The sequence below is a fragment of the Lactuca virosa genome, chromosome 1 (assembly GCF_052849685.1).
Source record: "Lactuca virosa cultivar CGN04683 chromosome 1, Lactuca_virosa_CGN04683_v6, whole genome shotgun sequence".
NCBI classification, from domain to species: domain Eukaryota; kingdom Viridiplantae; phylum Streptophyta; class Magnoliopsida; order Asterales; family Asteraceae; genus Lactuca; species Lactuca virosa.
The window spans coordinates 37,194,830-37,217,235 of record NC_136426.1 but is presented as its reverse complement, the minus strand read 5'-3'; the positions used below and the strand labels follow the sequence as shown (position 1 = coordinate 37,217,235).

The 22,406-nt window shown below is 38.4% G+C and overlaps 1 protein-coding gene and 1 long non-coding RNA gene across 7 annotated transcripts; both read left to right on the top strand.

The window, feature by feature from the left end:
* The first annotated feature begins 6,710 nt into the window (after positions 1-6,710).
* On the top strand, positions 6,711-12,027 carry LOC145104749 (uncharacterized). 4 transcript variants are annotated; one of them, XM_079041961.1, is made up of 10 exons: positions 6,714-7,626; positions 8,030-9,157; positions 9,225-10,205; positions 10,309-10,350; positions 10,459-10,535; positions 10,636-10,720; positions 10,812-10,895; positions 11,054-11,155; positions 11,308-11,406; positions 11,495-12,027. In XM_079041961.1, exons 1-10 carry the CDS (start codon positions 6,730-6,732, stop codon positions 11,609-11,611), a joined length of 3,612 nt encoding a protein of 1,203 aa, XP_078898087.1. In that variant the 5' UTR covers positions 6,714-6,729; the 3' UTR covers positions 11,612-12,027. The 4 variants fall into 4 exon arrangements, 3 of the variants coding, with proteins under 3 accessions (XP_078898087.1, XP_078898163.1, XP_078898129.1); XM_079042037.1 differs by having other exon boundaries at positions 7,503-7,589; XM_079042003.1 differs by having other exon boundaries at positions 7,542-7,626; positions 8,013-9,157.
* A 2,401-nt stretch (positions 12,028-14,428) lies between these two features.
* LOC145104371 (uncharacterized) lies at positions 14,429-15,389 on the top strand. 3 transcript variants are annotated; one of them, XR_013707072.1, is made up of 3 exons: positions 14,447-14,758; positions 14,841-14,893; positions 14,973-15,389. It is a non-coding gene; the product is annotated as an uncharacterized LOC145104371 (long non-coding RNA). The 3 variants fall into 3 exon arrangements; XR_013707073.1 differs by having other exon boundaries at positions 14,429-14,750; positions 14,841-15,389; XR_013707071.1 differs by having other exon boundaries at positions 14,429-14,758; positions 14,841-15,389.
* The last annotated feature ends 7,017 nt before the right edge of the window (positions 15,390-22,406 follow it).

The window sequence follows — 22,406 nt, the reverse complement described above, 5'->3', positions numbered from 1 at the left end:
GGTGGAGAGCTTAAGTGTGTGAAACCCAAGGTGTTCTACAGTGAGAGAAAAGAGAGTGTGTGTTAGTGTGTGTGAATCTTGTATCCGGATCTTCATTCATATCAATACATACAAGATTCATCATCTTCTTCTTCTCCTTCTCTTCTATTTGATCTGACATCATCTGTTTGATTGGGATTCCGCACCATCAAACGGATCTGATTGATACACAAGTAGATTAGGGACTTACAATTGGTATCAGAGATTGGATTGTATCAGTCTATTTTGTCAGATCTGGAGCTTATTTGATCTTATTTTCGAAAGATTTTTGCGTTTTTGGATAGATCTCTGAAAATTAGGGGGGGGGGGGGTTTGTTCTTCGCGTTTTTGATAAAAACGAGTTTTTGATCTAGTTTTGGAGCAAAAAGGGGCAAAAATCGTTGTTTTTGGTCGTAACCAACGAGGCGGCGGCGGCGTTTACGGCTAGGGTTCCGCCGGAGTTTACGGCCGGTTGAACCAACCCGGAGTTTACGGCAAAAATAGGAAGCAACTTGCAGTTGCCAAGAATCGAACCCGGATCACCTGACTCATTTCCCCTCCACCTTACCAATTGAACCAACCTGTGACACGCATTAAACCTTCGCGATTTAATTCATAAAGACTCTTTTCTCGGCTCCTAATTTTGCATTTTGACACTTTCAGCCCAAAATTCAAAATCTTTCATTTTAAATTCCAATTTCAACCAAAAATTTTAATGTTTAATTTTTGACTTTTATTTTTGACTTTTTATTTAAAATTTTGACTTTGACTTTTAAAGTTTGACATTTGACTTTAAACTTTGACTTTCTCGTTTAACTTTTAAATTTTCAAATTTAGCTTTTCGGTTTGACTTTTAAGTTTGACTTTTCAAGTTTGACTTTTGAGTTTGATTTTTTTAAATTTGACTTTTGAGGTTGACTTTTGAGTTTTTAGTCAAAGGGCATATTTATTAAAAAAAAAAAGTTCTTCAAACGTTCCAGTCAATGAAGTTTCATGTACTCCATCTTGTGAAACTAAGATTAAGTTTCTTCGGAAACAAATTGATTTATTAAAAAGAGAAGTTGAGGACCTGAGATATGAATGATATCAACTCAGGAAAGGACAGAAACCCCTAAAGGCCCAGTTAGAAACAAAAATAAAGGACTTTAGGAGAATTCAGACAGAATACAGTGAAAAATGTGAACTTTATGATTATATTAAGAGACAGAATGATGAGTTAATTACTGAGCTTGATACATTAAAGAGACAATATGAAACTGCAAATTTTGATTTTAGAAAATTTGATGGATCAAGCGAGGTAGTTGCCAACATGATTGACCATTGCCTGCAGTTCAAACGAAACCAACAAAAGGGTCTAGGATACGATAATGTACCTCGTCCTTTCAATCTCAATTATCAGTATCAACCCTTATCCAAAGATGAGATTGCCAACGAACCATTCATGGTTTATGGCAAGCCATCTGGTTTCGTTTCAGGAGGATTTATTAATGTTGAAAGTACTAACGTTTCTACTTCCCCTACAGATCAATCCATAGATCAGGCAAAGCAAGAAGTTGGAGAATCTGTTTCTGATAATAAAATTGTGTCTGATCCTGATATTTTTATTTCAAATGAAAAAGTTTTTGTTTCGGATGTTAAAATTGACAATGTTTCTTGTGATGCTTCCACATCTGCTACTGTTGAATTTAATTTCTTTGATATGTTTGTTGAACTGTTTGGTAATTCTGATGTTTCTGTTTCTAGCACATCTACTTCATGTGCATGTAAAGTAGCAGAGGATGAGAACAAGGAGAACACCATTGAACAAACCAACATCTCCTTGAACTCTGAATCTGTTGCTTCGAACTCAGCTGCTTCTGATCAACCTGCTGTTGAGAAATACAGGCCACCAAATCAAGTGAAACAACCGACGGCTTGTTGCAAGTGTGCTTGTGGGAACAACAAGAGACAAGGCAAGGATACGCCACCAGGGGCAGGAAGAAACAACTCCTACGTGAAGAAGCAGACGTGCTTTCACTGTGGAACACCTGGACACATTGCCAGAAATTGTCCTAATCGCGCATACGTTCCCTACTATGCACAAGGCTGGCAGAATGCGCCAAGAGGGAGATACTCCAAAAGAAACCCCTCAAGGTCACGTTCAGGCCATGGTGACTGGAACGCGCAGAAGGCCAAGAATCAATCCCATAAGGCCATGAATCTGAATCCCAAGGGCAAGAAGGGAATGTCGGCCAAGAAGCCCAATCCAAGAGATGCTCCAGTGAAACAAAGACCGGTTAGGTCAAAGTCATCTCAACGACCGACATCAAGATCAAAAGCAAGTACTGAGCCACCCATCAGATCGAAAAAGAAATGGGTTAAACTCAACTACAAATGGGTTCCAAAGGCTCACTCTCCCAAATCTTCAAACGATTCTAATATTTCTTCATCTTCTGTTTGTGATAAACAGGATATGTCATGGGAGAGAGTACCGTGCAAGGATGAAAAAGGTCAACCCAGTTTCAAAATGGACTGGGTTCCAAAGACCAACTAATCCCGCTCTGTGTCGGAGCAGCTATGGAGGCATATCATCAGACTTCGGTTTGTTGGTAGTGGCTGTTCCAGGCACATGATAGGGGACATCTCTCAACTGTACAACATTCATAACTTTGTTTGGGAGTATGTGTCCATTTACGGGAAAGGAAGAAAGGAAGAGATCACTCATGAGGTCAATGCTTAATGACATGAAGAATTTTCGGATATGTTCTGAGATTATGCGTGCTGTTCTCAGACCTTCTGGATGCAAATTCAATCGGTGACTTACGGTTTGCGTTTTCTTCTCTATACTCCTGAGTTTATCGTACATTGATTCATTTCAAAGACAATTTTCTTTAATTTACTTATATGTCTTTCTTTAGTAGGTTGTTTTGGGAAGTGATATGAAGTCTAGTGCTAAAGGGCAATATGCAATTCGTGTAATGCACGAAAGTCGAATTGTCTAGACTCTGTATTCAATGTGCTGGTAGGCACAAAGGATTCAAAAGGACTAGACATTAATTGACCATGAAAGGACTAGACAATATAGACTTAGATAGTTTCATTTGGACTGACCATACGACGCTCGGGTAGATTGAGCAGTGAGATAAACATGGGAACCTGCGAGATACACTAAAAGTTAATTATCTAGAATTGTGGCTTAACTCCTCCTTGATGTATGGACTCATGTCCTTAATTTCGGTATTGATAGGGCAACTGGGGGGGTTCTGATAAAGTAGGTCTGTAGGAAATTACTTTCTTGCTTTCTATCTGTCGGTCATATGTTGCTTCCTTTGCGTGATTGGAACATATCCGACCTGGATTGCAACATATGCAACTCTAATTCTACGCACCTCCTTATCTATGAAATTCTTTCTATCTGTTAGCCATATGTTGTCCCCTCTGCGTGATCGGAAGATCCGACCTGGGACACAATATATGCAACATTCTACCTCTCAATCCCTCTATCTATGTTAGTCATATGTTGTTCCCTCTGTGTGATTGGAAGACATCCGACCTGGGATACAACATATGCACTTCTATATCTAACCTCTTTCTTAATGATTGAATACTCACCTAAAGTAAGGAGTTCTTTGGAAGTTCTTGATTACCGGGGTATATCGGGAAGTGGGAAACACGTTCTAGTACATTTAAAATTGAACCATTTAATAGGTTGTCTGTAGATCTTGCTGCTTAATTTAAGTGGACAACAATATCCTTGGTCGTCGTAAGCTAAATGTCCATTTAGGAATATATATCACAATGACTTGTCACTTATAATCTGTCCAAATTGTCAACATCATTTGTGTTTAAGTGGACCACAATACCGGTGATTGACCAGATCTAGACGTGCAGGCGTGTGCTGATAAACGATATTGGATTGCTTGACAACTTTGATCCCAAATATTTTTGTTTTTGTTAAATTTGTTCATAGTTTCCTCTATGCACAAATTTAGGGGGAGAATTAAAAAAAATTAAAAAAAAAATCAAAATTCAAACAAAAATTAGAAAATTAAAAATCCAAAAATAGTGTTATTTCTGTTTTTATTTTTCTTGTTCAGAAAAATCAAAAATCCAAAAATAATTTTGTTTCTGTTTTTTTTTCAGAAGATATGAAAAACCCAAAAATATTGTGTGCTAAATTTTCTTTTAGTTTTGTTTTGTCTTGAAAAGTGAATTCAGGTGAAGATGAAACTCATGGAGTTTGTGTCGAAAATCTCTCAGCCAAGGCTTCATTCGTGATCATCGAAGAATTCTCATTCGAAGGAGCAAGAAATGAAGATTATTCTTTTGACATTCAATCTTTCAACCCCAGAAGCCAGGTCAAGCTGTAATTGAAGATTATGTGACATATTGCATTGAAGCCTCCTCAATCAGTCTGCTGCTATCTTGAACCTGCTGAAGTGATCCAGAAGATTTGTTCTCTCTGATGTTCTCTCTGAAGATTCTCAAGCTGAAAGCGCTATCTTTCAAGAATCAGTACGTCAAGCCTCCTCACCCGACGTGTGTTCAAAGCCAAATTCTGAAGAAAAGCCCAACTGCTCAAGATGAAGTCATTCATTGAAGATTCTTATGTTCATCTTGAAGTCATGAAGATATCGAAGATTAAAGCTGAAGCCAAAGCTCCCAATGAAGATTAACAAGAAAAGCCAGCTACTTTTTAGGGGGAGCTTGTTGGGTCATTAAGAAAAGAAAGCTATAAACCAAGGGGGAGATTGTTGGGTCAAAAATATGGTTTATACTTTACTTTTCTAGGAAAATGTATTTTTGTGTCTTGGACCGTAAACAGCTTGGTGTTTATGGCCGTATACGTGTTTACGGTTGTGTTTACGGCCGTGAACAGGTTTACGGCCGTAAACCCATTTACGGCCCATGTTTCTCATGTCTACTATATATAGGGTGAGGAGTGCATAATTGTAGTAAGGTGGAGAGCTTAAGTGTGTGAAACCCAAGGTGTTCTACAAAGAAAGAAAAGAGAGTGTGTGTTAGTGTGTGTGAATCTTGTATCCGGATCTTCATTCATATCAATACATACAAGATTCATCATATTCTTCTTCTCATTCTCTTCTATTTGATCTGACATCATCTGTTTGATTGTGATTCCGCACCATCAAACGGATCTGATTGATACACAAGCAGATTAGGGACTTACACAACTGATGACAAAGAAAGAATAGACCAACTATCAAAATGGATATATAACCAATCCAATGATCCCTTCACTGCTGCACAAAACCCATGCGAAAATGGATCAACCAAGTCCTGAAGTTGGTTACTAGATCAACAGCAACTCTTCCCCTACTAAAGATAGCGGTCGGTTCAGCAAGCTAACCAACCCTTCAACTGTCATTCAACTTGGGCCACTCAAGTGCCTAGCAACCATATCTTAAGTTTCTTAGAAAATGGACAGCTGACTACAACGAGTTCTTCGCCTAACAACTTCCGGCGCGAGGACCACACGTACACCCCTAAAGGCATGAACCTGACAACACTAACCCTACACCCGCGGTCTGACCAATCCCTAATTACCTCACAACCATGAAGGATCTCTACGAATCTCAAATTCAAGAATCTAGTATACTTACGTTGCAACTTCCTTGAACCCATTGCAATGAAACCATAAAAATCAATCTGACTGCTGATTCTCCAAGAAGAAAACCCAGTTCTCCCCCACTTATGATTCAAACTATCATTGGCTTACGTCTTCCACGCCGAAGTCTAAGACTGGCTCATCCATCTACACTTTAAACATGACTCTCGGTATATAAAATGGCATATGACATTCCCCGAATGATGACCAAACAATCATAAAGAAACTTTGAACCTTAAGGAGGAGACTTAAACACCTCGACAATTATGTTTCACGCACATAATCACATAATCATAATCAAAAAATAATAAAAGTAGGAAGGAAATAAATACGATACATACCGGTGACAACATGTGGTGGAACTCTGACCTTAAACACCTCATGGTATATACTGATCATCATCTTCCAAACCCATCTTCTTTATAATTCATTCCAAGTAACATATGATGATAATTTTCTCTTCTTTTGATCCACCCCTTTACCTTTAGCATATTTAGCATACTGCATGTTTGTTGGTTTGACATGTTTTGCTCCTACATAAAAAATAAATTATAAAAATGGTCCCTATAATTTACAAAATAGGTCGCTATGTAGAATTATATTTATAGGAATGGTGTATATTTTTACAAAAATTACATAAATGCCCCTTCCTAATAACAAATTTATAGGTTTGGTCCCTATATAAAAAATAAATTATAAAAACGATCCTTAAATTTTACAGAAAAGATCCATGTGCAGACTTTTTTCTTATAGCAAATGTTCATGTGTTTAACACTTTCTTATGGTGATAGGTTTGGTTTGTGTTAAAAAAAAATTACAAAAATTGTTCTCGTAATTTACAGAAAAAGTCTATATACATATTTTTTTTTCACAGAAATGGTCCATATGTTTAAAAAAATACAAAAACTGTTTCTGCCTAATATAAAATTTACAGATTACGCTACCTGTAAAGTGGGAGTACTCTCATCCTAGTTATACAAAAAACAATAGATATTGAAATACAAACTAAAAGTATTTAACTTTATGATATGATAAGAGGAGGGCTAGAGTGTCATTGAAGAAATATTAAAGCACTATAATGTAATTTAGACGGGACGAAAAAATTGATGCCGTGGACGAAAAGCGACTCCATCGACGCCTCTTTACGGCGACCGTCTATGCCGTCTCCTTTCCCGATTTTGCGCTGCTTCTTCATTTTCTTTTCTCTTGAATTTTTTACTATAATGCTCCGGCGTATCTTCGCTAGTAGAACCACCGTCAACCGCTACCGGTCTCACATATCCAACTGTTCTGTCCGTCGCTTCTTCTCTGCCAATCCTTCCGATCGTAACTCAAAAAATTCAACCGATTACCCGCAACTCCTCAACAGTTCACATTCACAAGATGATCTTCCGCCACCGCCATTGGTTCTCCACCGCTTCCGCCCTAGGGCTCTATCTCCTCTGTCAGGCACTTCCCGCTTTGCATTATCCGCGACCGTAATATCCGCTGCCGCAGTTCTTGCTGCATCTTCCGTTATCATATTTGATGACAGCGAAATTAAGGAAGAACAAGCGAAGAAGAAACGTTTGCTTGATGATTTCGAACACGCGATTGACCGGTCGAAGGAGTCGTTTAAGAGAGTTGTGAATACGATGAAGCATACCGGCGTTGCGGCGTCGGTTCTTTGGAAATCTCTTCGATCGGTTTTGTCTTCGGCTAACCATGAAGTTTGGTCAGGGTTTGAGGTTAGGGTTGCAGCGTTATTGGCGGATATTGTGGCGGCGAATGAGAGCCGGAGGGCTGCGATTGTTGGTGCTGGCGGTGGTGTGGTGTTGGATTGGTTATTAGAGTCGGTGGCATTGTCCGGAGGGGGAAATTATGGGACTCAGGCCGAGTCGGCTAGGGCTTTAGCGTACTTGATTGCTGACCCCAATGTGTCCGAGGCGGTTCTTGGGAGGCCTCATGCCATTCCCAATCTTCTCAGGTTCATATTCTTTGCTCAACCTCATCAATCCAAAAAGGTATAATTCTGTCATCATTGGACAACACCATATTCTCTTTTGCTGTTTCTTGTGTTAGTAAATGCAAGAGTAATGGTGTGCCCTAAAAAGTAGCTTATAGTTATATTTTTAATTGTTTGATTAGTAATCCTATTAGTGGCCTTACATCGTTAATGTTGAATGAGCTCCAACCCGGCTTTGTGAGTTCTCCTTTAATTGGTGTATCAGAATTAGTAGTATTTGAATTTGTGGTTTAAGCAACAATTATTAGGTGTGCTATTTGTCCACCCTACTAAAGCTACATGCATAAATAACTTAATCATAGCTTGTTTGGGAAGTTAGGATTTTGATTAATTTTCTAATGTATATAAGTTTATCCAGAATAACTTTTTATCATATTGATATAGCATTTTCATGAAAGCAGCACCCAAGGCGAAGTTCATTTGACATTTCTGACCCTTCAAAAGGCAGAAGCATGCTTGTTGCAGCAATCATGGATATTGTTACTTCCAACTGTGACAACGTGGACAAAATCAAACTTAAGCCCATGCTATCAGGAACTGCAGCAATGAGAGATATTGCAGCTGCACTTGAAGTTATTGAAGAAGGTGGCATGCACATGGATGAGCCACCTGGCAGCAGCCAGGATGATGATGATGATGATGGTGGAACTGGATTAAAGGGCATTGGAATGGAAGTTCTTGGAGGCACTTCAATTGTAGGTCTTTCTACAAGCAATCGATCAATGGAGTTAGATGAATCTAAAGCCACTCACAACTCACCATCTTTCAACAAATTAAACAACACTTCTTCTGTAAATACAACTGCTATCCCTGGACTATGGGATGATTTGCATTCACAACATGTTGCTGTTCCTTTTGCTGCATGGGCTTTAGCAAATTGGGCAATGGCATCAGATGTAAATAGATCCCATATCCAAGAACTTGACTTCAATGGACACGCTGTCATGTCTGCATTGATTGCTCCTGAAAGATCCGTGAAATTTCACGGGAGTTTAGTAGCTCAGTTGTTGTTAAAAGACGAAAATCTCCCCATGAATGATTTCGTTTCTGATTGGAGCTCTACCCTTCTTACAACTGTTTCTCAAGCAAGCAAAGCTGATGATATCTCTTTAACTCGTGTGGCTTTATCTGCATTTTTACTATCTCTCGAGAGGTGCCCTGGTGCTCAAAGGGTAGTTATGGAAAAAGGTCTTCATTTAATGAGGGAAACTGCTAAACGGACTATGAATCATAAGTCTGTTCAAGAATCATTAGCAAAAGGGTTGGAATCACTTTGTTCAGGTGACATGCGTTTGTCTCTTGAAGAAGGACAAAAGTGGTCTTGCATTCTTCTTCCATGGGTATTTAGGGAAACTTCATCTGATGCTATTAGATCTTCTGCAATCACAATCCTTTCTCGCATCTGTGAAGATTATGGGCCTTCTTCCATTCCCATTTCCCAAGGTTGGTTAGCTATTATGCTTTCAGACATTCTCAAATCCAGAAAGTTATCTCTTAAAGGGAGTGCTCAACCTAGGGACAAAGTCAAGGTTTGTATCATTGTTATTTATTATTATTTTTTTAATAGTAATTTACGGAAATACCCTTTTCTTGCAGACTCAAATCGATCAGGCAAATGTACTTTCTGGTACCCAAAGTGTGAACCAATTGGCTAGTGCTGTGGTCAACTTAGCAGTCAATGGTGATTCATTTGCTTTGGAAGATTTTCTTACCCTTGAACCATTTATTAACACATACAAAAATCTAAAGAAAGGCACTATCCCTAAAGTGAATGCTTTAGATTCTGCACTTGCAACTTTAAAGGGTATCAAAGCAATGACAGAAATCTGCAGTGATGATTTATTTTCTCAAAACAAAATAATCGATTATGGTATAATTCCTCTGTTACGCCGCTTTTTATTAAGTGATGATTATGAGAAGTTATCAGCAATTGAAGCATATGATGCATCAAGAGACATGGAAGCCAAGGATCATGGCGATTCATCTGTTGTTGATGCCCGGGACCCGTCTAGTGTCCGGGTCCCACCTACAGCTCATGTCCGCAGACATGCAGCTCGATTGTTAATGGTGCTTTCAGTTCATCCAAAAGTTAAAAAAATGATACTGGAAGATAAAGATTGGTGTAATTGGCTTGATGAATGTGCAAATGGAAAGATATGTAGTGATCTTAAAACTCAAAGCTATGCTAGAGCAACATTGTTGAATATCTTCTGTAATGATGATGATGATGATGGAGATGGAAATAATGGCTCTAAAAATCATGGTTGTGCTCGTTATGGTGAGACGATTTTTTTGATTAACCCTGGAATGAGTCACTGGGAATGCTCTGGAAAAGGAAGGAATAATAATAATGATTCTGAAGGTGGATTAGAGAGTCCTTCACTTGATGTTATTTTTGTTCATGGGCTTCGTGGTGGGCCCTACAAGACTTGGAGATTATCTGAAGACAAGTCATCTTCTAAATCTGGGCTTGTGGAAAAGATTGATGAAGAGGCAGGAAAACAAGGGACTTTTTGGCCTGGAGAGTGGCTTTCTACTGATTTCCCTCATGCACGTTTGTTTAGTCTTAAGTACAAGGTTTGTGATTATATAAAATTATAAATTGTATTCTTCTTCTGTTTTTGTATGAACATGATTGTAAATTGTAAATGAAGTTTGAGTTATATCTTTTGTTTTGCAGACGAATCTTACACAATGGTCTGGATCAAGCTTGCCTCTTCAGGTTTGTGGTGTATTATTAGAAATATATTTAAATAAATGAGATTTGGAGATTTTTGGTTATTGGAAATGTAAATAAGATTTTTTAATGTTGGAATGTGAAATTTTGTAGGAAGTTAGCTCGATGCTGTTGGAAAAGCTTATTGCAGCACGTATTGGAGATCGACCAGTTGTATTTGTAACTCATAGGTTGAAATATTTAATTAAAAATGAAAGGGAAAAAAGAGAAGAATTTCTCTATTAACCATTTTGGTATTCTTGTTAATAATATATTTGTATTGTATTGCAGCATGGGGGGCTTGGTTGTGAAACAGATGCTACATCAAGCAAGTGCAGAAAACAGAGGCAATCTTGTCAAAAACACTGTTGGTGTGGTATGTTTGATTTAATAAAGTATAATAATTTATCACTACTTCCAATCAATGTTTATTATTATTATTATTATTAAGTTGTCCCATGTTTTAGGTGTTCTACAGTTGCCCACATTTTGGTAGCAAACTTGCAGATATGCCCTGGCGAATGGGTTATGTCTTTCGCCCTGCACCATCGGTACTTTTTTTATTATTTTTATTTTTATTTTTCTGTCAACTAATTGAAGAATAAAGTACAACAATTTATCACTTTCTCTTGGATATTATGAAGAAGCAATCAGTTAGAGAAAAGTTATATGATTTTGCTTTTAAGTATGATTACTTTTGTTTTGTCAGATAGGAGAGTTGAGAAGTGGGTCCACAAGATTAGTGGAGCTTAATGATTTTCTTCACGAGCTACATAAAAAAGGATCTCTTGATGTTCTTAGTTTTTGTGAGGTGCTTGTTTAAATTCTTCATGCACTTCATTTATATTTATATTATAACAATGTCATCCAAATACAAAACAATTTTCACTGCTATACTTGGGTAGAATTTTCAAAGTATTAATGCTATAATAAGAAATACTAATATGTTGTTGTTTTTTGCAGACAAAAGTGACTCCAATAGTTGAAGGGTACGGTGGATGGGCTTTTCGATTGGAAATAGTGCCAATTGAATCTGCATATCCTGGATATGGGGAACTTGTTGTAAGTTTTTTATTTAGCAAATGACTATTTTACCCTTGTAATTTCTAGAAAAGTGATGCTGATTTGGACACGCATGACTTGTTGGCAGGTGTTGGAGTCGACAGATCATGTTAATTCATGCAAGCCTATCACCCGAACAGATCCTTCTTACAGTGAAACTTTGCAATTTTTGCACAAACTTAGAGCAGCATCATCATATCGATGAAGAATTATGTATATCATAATAGTTTTATCATTTATGGTATACATAAAACATAATCATCATCCAAAGAGTCACTGAGTGTAAATAACAAAACAACAGGTACTAAAATCTTTCATTATTTTACATACAATCACAATCCCTCATCCTACCTTGTTGTAAATTTATCATATCCCAATATATCATTTTTTTTCTTTTATTGGGTTTTGTCGTTTTGATGAAGATCATCATGTATATAACTTAGTTGTAGTTGCTTTTTGGTGTTGGGAACTTTGTCTTTTATGTTTTAAAATTGATATGATTAAAGTGTACGTTACATAGATACATGCGACACTCCAATAATTAGTCAAGTCTGTACGAAACCATACTTCATGTCACAAACTTGCGATCATTCTATTTCAAGACAGACGTGACTTCTTTTATATATGGTTGATGAACAATGTGATAATTAATTATAGATAACCGTACCTCTTACATTTAAAAATATCTTCATCGTAATTATTCTTAAAGGAAATTATATGAAGAAAATCATTCATTTTATATTTATATTGTTATATGTTTTTTAATTGTTTTTTGTCTAGCATGTAGAGTTCATGTGTATGCAATCCATTACATTTTTTTTAGCTTCGCTTTGGTTGGTAGTCGTATAAACGGTAAAACGTGTATAACATTATTATTATTTTTAGATGTTATAAGCATATTGTTTATCAAAGGTTGATTGGAATTCATTACAAAAGAGGATAATTTAAGGTTATCAAATATGAAATTCAAGGCAACTCAAACTAAGTTAAAACAATCTGGTTTGGTTTGAAAATCGAGAAAACCAACCAAATTGTAGGTTAAAATTAAAATTCAACGTATCAATTTCCTAAACATAAAATTCGGAGTTTCAAATATAAATATATAAAGTTTCAAACATTAAATACACATGCCTACATAATAAAGCTCTCGGATAAATTGGCTTTTCGTAGCATTGGTGCATTATGTATATCAAAAAATTAAGTAGAAGTGTAGAATAATAAGTTGTTGACTTTATGATGTTGAGATTAAGCAATTGTTTATTTTGTTTGATTCATATAAAAACTATTTCCGTAACAAGTTGAGAATGATGTCACCTCTAGGATGACACACTTCATGACTAAGTCTCAAGCTGAAGCAGGGAAACGCAGGATGGAAGGCAGAAAAGGCTTGGGTTTGTTTCACTGAAAAAGGACTAGGAGTAAGGACTGAAAGTTGCTTAAGCCTTAAAGGATAAAAACACCAACATATGTGTCTAAAGTTCACACTTCAGACTTTAGATGACATTGGACGGTGGGTAGATGGATTAGGAAGTGACCAAAGTCTCATACACCAGATATAGTGACAATCGAACGAAGAATAGGTCAAAGGAGAGAACATTTGGGGTTTTGGAATTAAAAAGTTATATCAAAATATATTTTTATTTTTTTAATCTACTTTTTAAAGTATAAAGAATAATAACATTTAATCATTATTATTTTTTCAGAACAACAATAAAATATTTAATTGTTAAAAAATTAATTAATTGAATTTAGTAATTCGGTTTGGTTTAGCGGTTTGGCCTGAACTCCACCGGACCATAACTCGAACCATAAATCAAATTCTTAATTTGATTTAGTTTGTAAGCAAACCAAAAACCAAATTTGAAATTTGGTTTGTTTCGGTTCGGTTTCGGGTTAATTTGGTTTTCGGTTTCTTCCAAATAAAGTAATAATCATTGGCAACCCGATATTTAAGGAAACACAGCTAACCTAAGCGGGGGTAGAATCAATGACCCAAAGTTTGGGAGTCATGGAACTGGAAGACAAACATGCGGTGGACTGACCTCTTTAAGCAAGAGAGGCAGTAGGAAGAGAGCCATTAGAAAAGAAAGAAATTCAAAATGTTCCTGACGGAAGTGGCCATGGGTAGCTAAAAGTGTCTATGCAGAGATGGACATGGAAGGAAGTAAGAAAGTTTTGAAAGATCTTATCGTATACGAGACTGTCTAAGGGATTGCACCTCCATGGATGCTATCAAAATCCCCAACTCATTGTGAAATAACTTTATTTTGACTATTGGATAAAATTCATCTAATGACCGTGATTTACAAGTGACCTATTTTTTTTTTTTTTTGCATGTTTTGTTGTTTTAAGTCATCATCTTTTCTTTAGAAGTTGTTAATTTCTTTATGTTTGTCCAATATTATAATAAAATAATATCATCTGTAATACATAGACGTATAGTAAAATTAGAGTATGGTAATATATTTGTCAGACAAAAAGATTATAATAAGATTAGAGTAAAATAATATCATATGTTAGACATAGAGAATAAAATAAAATTAGAGTAAAATTATAGCTCTTGTCATTATCCGTTGAAAAAGAAATCAATGATTGTACCGTTAATAAACCGAGATATAGATATTTTTTTTTTGAAGATTACCAGCTAAAATGCAAGATTAACATCTGAAGTCTCAAATAAGTAAATGATTATTGGTTTTTATTCTTTTATGTAAATAGTTGCTACTTTTTTGTTTGTTTATGCTCAAAAAAACAAAGTCAGTGTTTCGTAAATATTACCAAAATTTCAAGACTTTTGAGATAAATTTGCCATATCAAATAAGACATTTCACACATACACGATCAAGTAGTTGGAATAAATATATAATACAACGACTCTTGTAATTTTTATTATATATTATATAATAAATAATTAATATCTTTATTGAATTATCTATTGGGTTTGGAAAACGAAATACATAATAGTTGCGTCTATGAAGTGAGAAGGTGTATTTGGTCCATTTCCATTACCATTGCCTATATATACATGGAACATATTTAGCATCTTTTAATTTGCACTTCTCACACCCTCAATTGTCATGGCATTCAACATGAAGTTATTTGCATTTCTTATGTCGTTATTTTTATTAGTGCCATTATTTTTCACTACAAGTCAAGGAAGACCAACAAGAACCAAAACAATCACGACCCGTATCGGTGGTGCACCAACCCAACAACGGGTTTTAAGCAGAAGTCATGCTCGAATCTCAATAGACAGCTACCCTGTAAGAAATCTCACAACCGAAAAGGATTTTCGTCCCACAACACCAGGACATAGTCCTGGTGCTGGTCATTGATCCCGATAGGTTTCATTGTAACTCACCATTATATCACATAATCTTAGTTGCTATTTTTTTTATCCACGTTTAACATTTAACTTGTTGTTTTGTCCACAGTCAGTCCTTATAACCAGCTACTTCAGGTTAAGCTGAAAAAATGACTTAATAGGGTAATATAATTTTCGGTTTGTACACATTTAGTTATTAATGTTTTTGTATACATTTAACCCTTATGACCGGTTTCTTCAGATTTTGCTCACAGCATCCTACATGAGATAATCATTAATGATGTGTTATCATATGTGTCTCGTCTTTTACTTATATCAGTAACCTAATTCACGAATCGATCAAATAATGTGGATGCCCTAGTTTTCTCCAAACAGAAGATGTCTTCAACCTCAGTTTCATCTATCTCCAAGAAGAAGTTGTATTTAATTTTTCAATATTTTAGACAATATAGACAAAGTTGACAAAGTTTCAGAAAGAAAGACAACAAAGAGGGTGTAGCCTACCGGTAAGATTCATGGTTTGTGTAGGGGAGGGCATGCACTCGAAACCCTCCCCTCCCATTTGTCAACAATCTATGTCTTACTTGGTGCGCCACATGGGTTGGTTGCGAAAATGATAAAATGAATTAAAGTGAATAAATTATTTGGTTGTCTGTGATTTTATGTTTAAAAATAATAATTTGGGAATTTACCGTTAACTAGCCCAAAATAATGATATTTTTATGAAGGGTTTGGTTTATGTATATTTGATATATATCTCTAGATGTTAAAAATGACGAAAATAAATATCCTATAATTTTTTTCTTTTAGATTTTTTATAAACATTTTGTCCTTGCAACGTAGGGCTGTAATAAAAAGAACACAAACAATTGTTTATTCATGTTCATTCACTTAAGTTAATCGAACAAACGAATGAACATGAAAGGATAAATAAACAAAATTTCTTGTTTGTATTTTTTCATTTAATAAATTATATTGTCTGTGTTCGTTCATTTATATTTGTTAAGATGATAAATGAACGAACATTAACAATCATAAATGAACAAACATAAAGAAGATGAATGAACATCGATATTCAAATAAAAAATCGTAAAACATGACTTCAAACCTTCTAATATTTTGACCGTACTAAGATTTAACAAGTCTCTAAGTTGCAAACATGAATCACTTTTAAAAACTTTATTTTCACTCTCATCAATTGTATAATATAATACATTATAATATAATCAACGAATATAAATGAACGTTCACAAATATAATTGAATGAACGAGACCATTCTTCGTGTTAATTAGTTTGTTTATTAAATAACGAACATAAATGAACTTTACGCTGAACGATTCACGAAAGATTCTTTGAACGTTGAATTTGTTTACGATCCTACCACAAGTCCACAAGCAGCCAAAATCATGTCCTCATATTTTACACAAAAAAAAAGGTTAATAACGTCACAAATGGAAAAATATACGTATAATGATAGAGAAAGGGAATAAGGGGCCAAAACAAGCACGTGACAAGTACATGGATGAGTCGTGGCATGAGTGGCAATCTATTTGTCTATGATTTTGATTGATTCTACAAATTACCGGTAATTTATAGCAATTATTTTCTTTGGTATTGACTTCATTATAACTTTATGCAAACAAAAAAAAGATGCATAATATATATATATATATATATATATATATATATATATATATATATATATATATATATATATATATATATATATATATAGAGAGAGAGAGAGATAGAGAGAGAGATAGGTTCAGGTGTTTTATGTAACACCCCAAAAACACAGTCTGAAAATTTCGTTTAATTTAATAATAAAAACCATGGTCGATAAACCTCGTATAAAAATCATAAGCAATGTATCCCAAAATATTATAACAACTGTCAAGTATATCAGAGTATAAACATCCCAAGCTGAACAAATGGTGTGTGCACTGCAATCTTCCCGAGCTCCTCTTTTGAAAACTGAGTACCTGAAACCAAAACTGAAAACTGTAAGCACAAAGCTTAGTGAGCTCCCCCAAACTACCACATACCATACATAACATATAAAGCAACTACTAGGCCTTGCCCACTGCATCGGACCGAAATCCGGACTAACTGCATCGGACCGAAGTACGGAACTAACCAGGGCCTTGCCCTCTGCATCGGACCGAAGTCCGGAACTAACCAGGGCCTTGCCCTCTGCATCGGACCGAAGTCCGGAGACTGCATCGGACCGAAGTCCGGAAACTGACTGAACATAGCATAACATAATCATAGCTACTAACATAACACATATACTGCATACTGCATCGGACCGATGTGCGGATCACATAACACAAAGACATGCTTGAATCACAAAGACCTCAAGCACACTGAACTACTGCATCAGACCGAAGTCCGGAACTACTGCTAACTAAACGGGTCGGCATTGTGGCCGTAGACCTGTTCCTACTGGAAGGAAACTCACCTGTACTGCTGAACTCTGCTGATAATCCTCTAGCTGCTAATCGACTATTCTCTGAAGCGCTGCTCTCCTAGCTCACCGAGCTACCAACACCAAATAATGGAACTTAGCCTAAACTGTCCTCCAGAGGTCAACTAAGTCAACTCTGGTCAAGGTCCTGGTCAAAGTCAACCTTCCAGTTGACTCGACTCGCCGAGTTGTTCTACCAACTCGCCGAGTCCATGCTCCTCAAATCCCAAACAACCCTGACTCCACTCTTCGAGTGTAGCGAGAACTCGACGAGTTCTCCTTCATCTAACACTTCGGGACTATCTTCAACCGACTCGCCGAGTTGTTCTACAACTCGCCGAGTTCATCTTCATCAGCTAAGAAGATTGCCTTGGACTCGCCGAGTTCCTCCTTGAACTCGTCGAGTACCATGATCTTCATGTCCATCACAGACACAGACTGGCTGAGTCCTTTTCTAACCCCACTCACTGATCCGACTCATAAACAGAAGGGTTTGGGGTTTTTGCGACCCGACTCGCCGAGTTCATGAGCTGACTCGCCGAGTCCTCCTTGTGACAACTCTATTCTGTCGATTTCAGTCTATTCCAACACTTCCAACTCATAGATCTGGACTCCTTATGCTAGCATTGCACGTAAAGTTGCTGACTTTACGTGCATGCAAGGGGTTATGAGGCTAGAACACCAAAATCAAGCTATAATGGAGGTCTAAGTCATGAAAGGAAGCCATAGCTGAGTAAAGCTTCTCACTCAGAGCTTCTAGAGCTCAGAAATGCTCATATCTAATCTCTATTCGTCCTTAAAGGCTCAATACTCGGGTTGGCCTTGGGAATGGTCCCAAAAGTCTCATAAAAGGAACATGAAGAGATCTAAGAAACCATAGATCAAGGTAAGAGCTTGATTACCAGAAAGTGATTAGGAAGAGGGACTCCTTCTGGATCTACAATCACTCCTTAGCTCTTCCAACTCCTTCTTCTTCTTCTAGACTTCAAATCACTCAAGAACACACAATAATAGCTCACACTTCCATGGAGGACATTAAGGTTTCGCTCTGGACAGTGGGGGCTGTAAATGAAACCCTAGAAATGAAAATGAGATGCTTAAATAGGGTGCAAAGTCCCGAAATTAGGGTTTCCCAACCCAGACCAGACTCGCCGAGTCGGTCACTTAATCCGCGACACGGGTCACGCTCCGACTCGTCGAGTTCCTCCTTGGACTCGATGAGTTGAATCCTTTGACTTGGGGCTTTTCTTTCCTTTCCTGGTCTTCCTGATTCTGGGTGTTACAACTCTCCCCCACTTAAACTATACTTCGTCCTCGAAGTCCGCTACGTCCAACTGTTCTGCAATCTGCTTTCAACACTGCTACCGGAAGAGTCTAACTCCCGCTGGCCAGTTCCATTGACCTTTCACCCGGTCATTCAGACTAAAACTAATCATCACAGATAACAATCCTCAAGTGCACTTTAATTCTCAACAATCTTGAGAACACATCTTACCCAACTGACCATCCATCTGGTACTCCCCGAGTACTTATGATGAACATTCTAGGGGCTCACCCTCTTTTCCTTGAGCGTTTTCTGGCTTCCCCAAGGCAACTCTCCATAACTAACCATCTCCTCTGCCACTGCGAAGAACATACCTTTCACGCTATCCATTACTCCAGCCATTTAAATTTGATTCCATCCTCGAAATCATTCCTTACCATTCCTTACATGCTAACTACTCCAGATTCCCACTAGAACAGCAGAATTCACAGATCCACTTATCCCTGCGATCCACTTATACTTGGCCATAACTCGGATAATCGTGCTATGAGTGACTTGTCACTCCCCAGGTTATTCATGAAAATCCAAAATACCATTACCGCCGGAGACCCAACACTGTCTGAAACACTGATCTGCCTGGAAACACTGAACCGCCTGGAACACTGATTGCCTGAAACACTGAACTGCCTGAACACTGAACTGCCTGAACACTGATTGCCTGAAACACTTAACTGCTTTAAACACTGAACTGCCTGAACACTGATTGCCTGAAACACTGAACTGTCTGAACACTGAACTACCTGAACACTGAACTGCCTGAACACCGATTGCCTGAAACACTGAATTGTCTAAACACTGAACTACCTGAACACTGAACTGCCCGAAACACTGAACTGTCTGGACACTGAACTGCCCGAAACGCTGAACTATCTGAACACTGAACTACCTGAACACCGAACTGCCTGAACACTGATTTCCTGAAACACTGAACTGTTTGAACACTAAACTACCTGAACACTGAACTGCCTGAACACTGATTGCCTGAAACACTGAACTGTCTGAACACTGAACTACCTGAACATTGAACTGCCTGAAACTGTATGCTGCCACATGGCTGCTTCCTGACATCTACCGAGATCTACCAGGTCTCAATTTTCCGCCAATCATCTGAAATATCGGGTTCCAGCCCAACTGCGGAGTCAAAGGACTACCTGCTTAGCCGCCTCGCACGACTTCTGAACGAAATCCTTCTATGGATCTAGCTGCTACTAGTTATCTTGTCACTGTGGCCCTAACGACCTTCTGATCTAACTGATTGGTTCCATGCATCGAATCCTGACGTCACCAAACCCAAGGCTAAAAGTGATTGCTACATGACCACCGGTAGCCTTATGCCATAATGACCTTAAGCAGTCCACTGCTTCTCTGTTCTCTTCTCTATAGTGGCGCTTCTACCATCTTATCATTGGCTTAACCAAGTCTAATCCGTCTGGGAAACTCCGAAATCCAATCTGTGGATTTCCATATCCTCAGTGCTATACCCGAACTGGTGGGTACTACTGTCCTTCCCGCGTCCTAACGACACACTCACGCTATCTAATAACCTAGTGAATGCTACGGCTACACCCGTAGACTTACAACACTTTATCACTATCTGCTACTAGTGAATGCTACGGCTACTCCCGCATACTTACAACATTCTAACACTATCTGGCTGCTAGTGAATGCTAGGGCTACACCCGCAGACTTACAACACTCTAACACTATCTGGCTGCTAGTGAATGCTACGGCTACACCCGCAGACTTACAACACTCTAACACTATCTGGCTGCTAGTGAATGCTACGGCTACACCCGCAGACTTACAACACTCTAACACTACGTGGCTGCTAGTGAATGCTACGGCTACACCCGCAAACTTACAACACTCTAACACTATCTGGCTGCTAGTGAATGCTACGGCTACACCCACACTCTGCTGAACTCATGTCTTGACTGGAATCCCCAACCGGATTCCCTAAGGCTTGTTAGAAAACATTCCGAGAACGTGATCTCATCATTGGCAAGTTTTTCTGAACTTCCATATCACACTCTCCTTGAACCATACAGCCACATGGGCTGTCTTCCCTTCAGACAAGGATGCAAAACTTATCCTAGTCTCAAAACTGCTCCCGCTTCTGAATCCTTGGGCGATTCTCCCCCATTTTGATTCAGCTAATGCCTTACAGCACACCAAACTGGAAGAATTCCCAATCCTTCTCACCACCCATGACCAATATGCTAGAACTCACGCTTATCCGTGCTAGGGTTTCAACACCAGCTAATCCAAAAGATCACACAACTTCTAAAAATCCGAATAAATCTCCAGTAATAACCCGCTAGACCCTGGAAGCTCCGAATCTCAGTTGGAGACCTCGGAATCCCCCCACTACATCACGACCTCTGACTTGGCCGGATCGACTAGTACACCCTTCTGGTTGACAGGGTGCCCAAGGAATTGCACCCCGCGCAACCAAAACTCACAATTGGAGAACCTTGCGAAAATTCTCTCCCTCCTTGAAGTCTCTAGCACCTCCCTCAGGTGCTTCTCGTGCTGCTCCTTAGTCTTGGAATAAACCAAGATGACGCTGTACTTTCCCAATCCCGTAATCTGGGGAATTGCTGTATCACAATTCGCTAATGCTTCTCGGCATGCAATTGGCATATGACATTTCTCGAAAATATAATTCAGACACAAACCAAGGATAACTCAGGGTTACACTTACTCAACCCCTGGAACGGAAGACTCTATCGTGCAGTTTCCCGCACGTGCTGTACTGAATCTAACCCTGCTGGTTTCTCAACAGCTGTTCTAAAATCTAGGGTCCCCTCTCGAGACCCCTCAATATATAAGCAACTGATCTGATTCCCTCTTACCAATGTGCTCTAAGTCCATATCTTGTTCTCAAGCTCTAGAAGTCATATCATTCAGGGTCTTGCACCCCGAGATACTCACGATCTCCCTGCTATCACTCTACAGTATGTTTTGATAACTTACCTTCTTCATTTCCTCATCTGTTCCATTCTGTGGTACCATATAAGCTCTTTCCCGAGACTTGGTAGTGATCTCTGCCACAGTCTCAGTCGTCTAGTGGAGATCTAACGACTCTTGCGCCAACTTGTAGCGCCTCAAACGCATGGGCACACTCTGCCCAGAATCTGGTCTACAATTCATCCCATGACATAGCATCAACCGCATCAGCACTCAACCTTCCACCAACCTCTTCCTATCGATCTCGTGCTCTGTCCCTCAAGAGGCAGAAAGTAAGTCGGATCTTGACTCCTTTCGGGACAATGTCTGGTACGAAAAGTGTTAGCGACATCTGCCAACCATCTACTGCTAACAATGGGGTCCCTAACCCCCAGGACAATCTGAAGCTTCGCAAACTCTGAATTCCCGAAACATCAACGTACGGGACTCTATCATGACTGTTATCTTAGTGCAGAATGCACTCGGCCTCTCATCACAAATCTCTATAATGCCCTCCTTGATCACACTGAGGATCACAGGGGTCTGGTCAATGATACTGCGTGTAATTCTCAGGTGGAATGAACTCCCTCATCTGATCATCAATCCGCCCGGCTCCAGAGTCTGAACCTGATCCCTCGTCGACATCAGAACTACCATCTGGTCTACCATGTAGCGTCACTATACTCGACAACATACAATCACTAACATCACAATACTCATTCAAACTCGAGGGATCTCACACACTACAAGTTCCCTGGGTTCATCTCAGCCTTCCTTGATTCGAGTATGGATCCTTTGCTTTCAGTAGTACGGGCCCATACTACCTTCCACATCTATCCATACTTTCCTCAAGTACTGCCTCGATTCTACAAAGTCCCTTCTACTACTACTGTTGATCTCATGCTAATCTCATCCTAGGCTTGCCCTAGGGAAA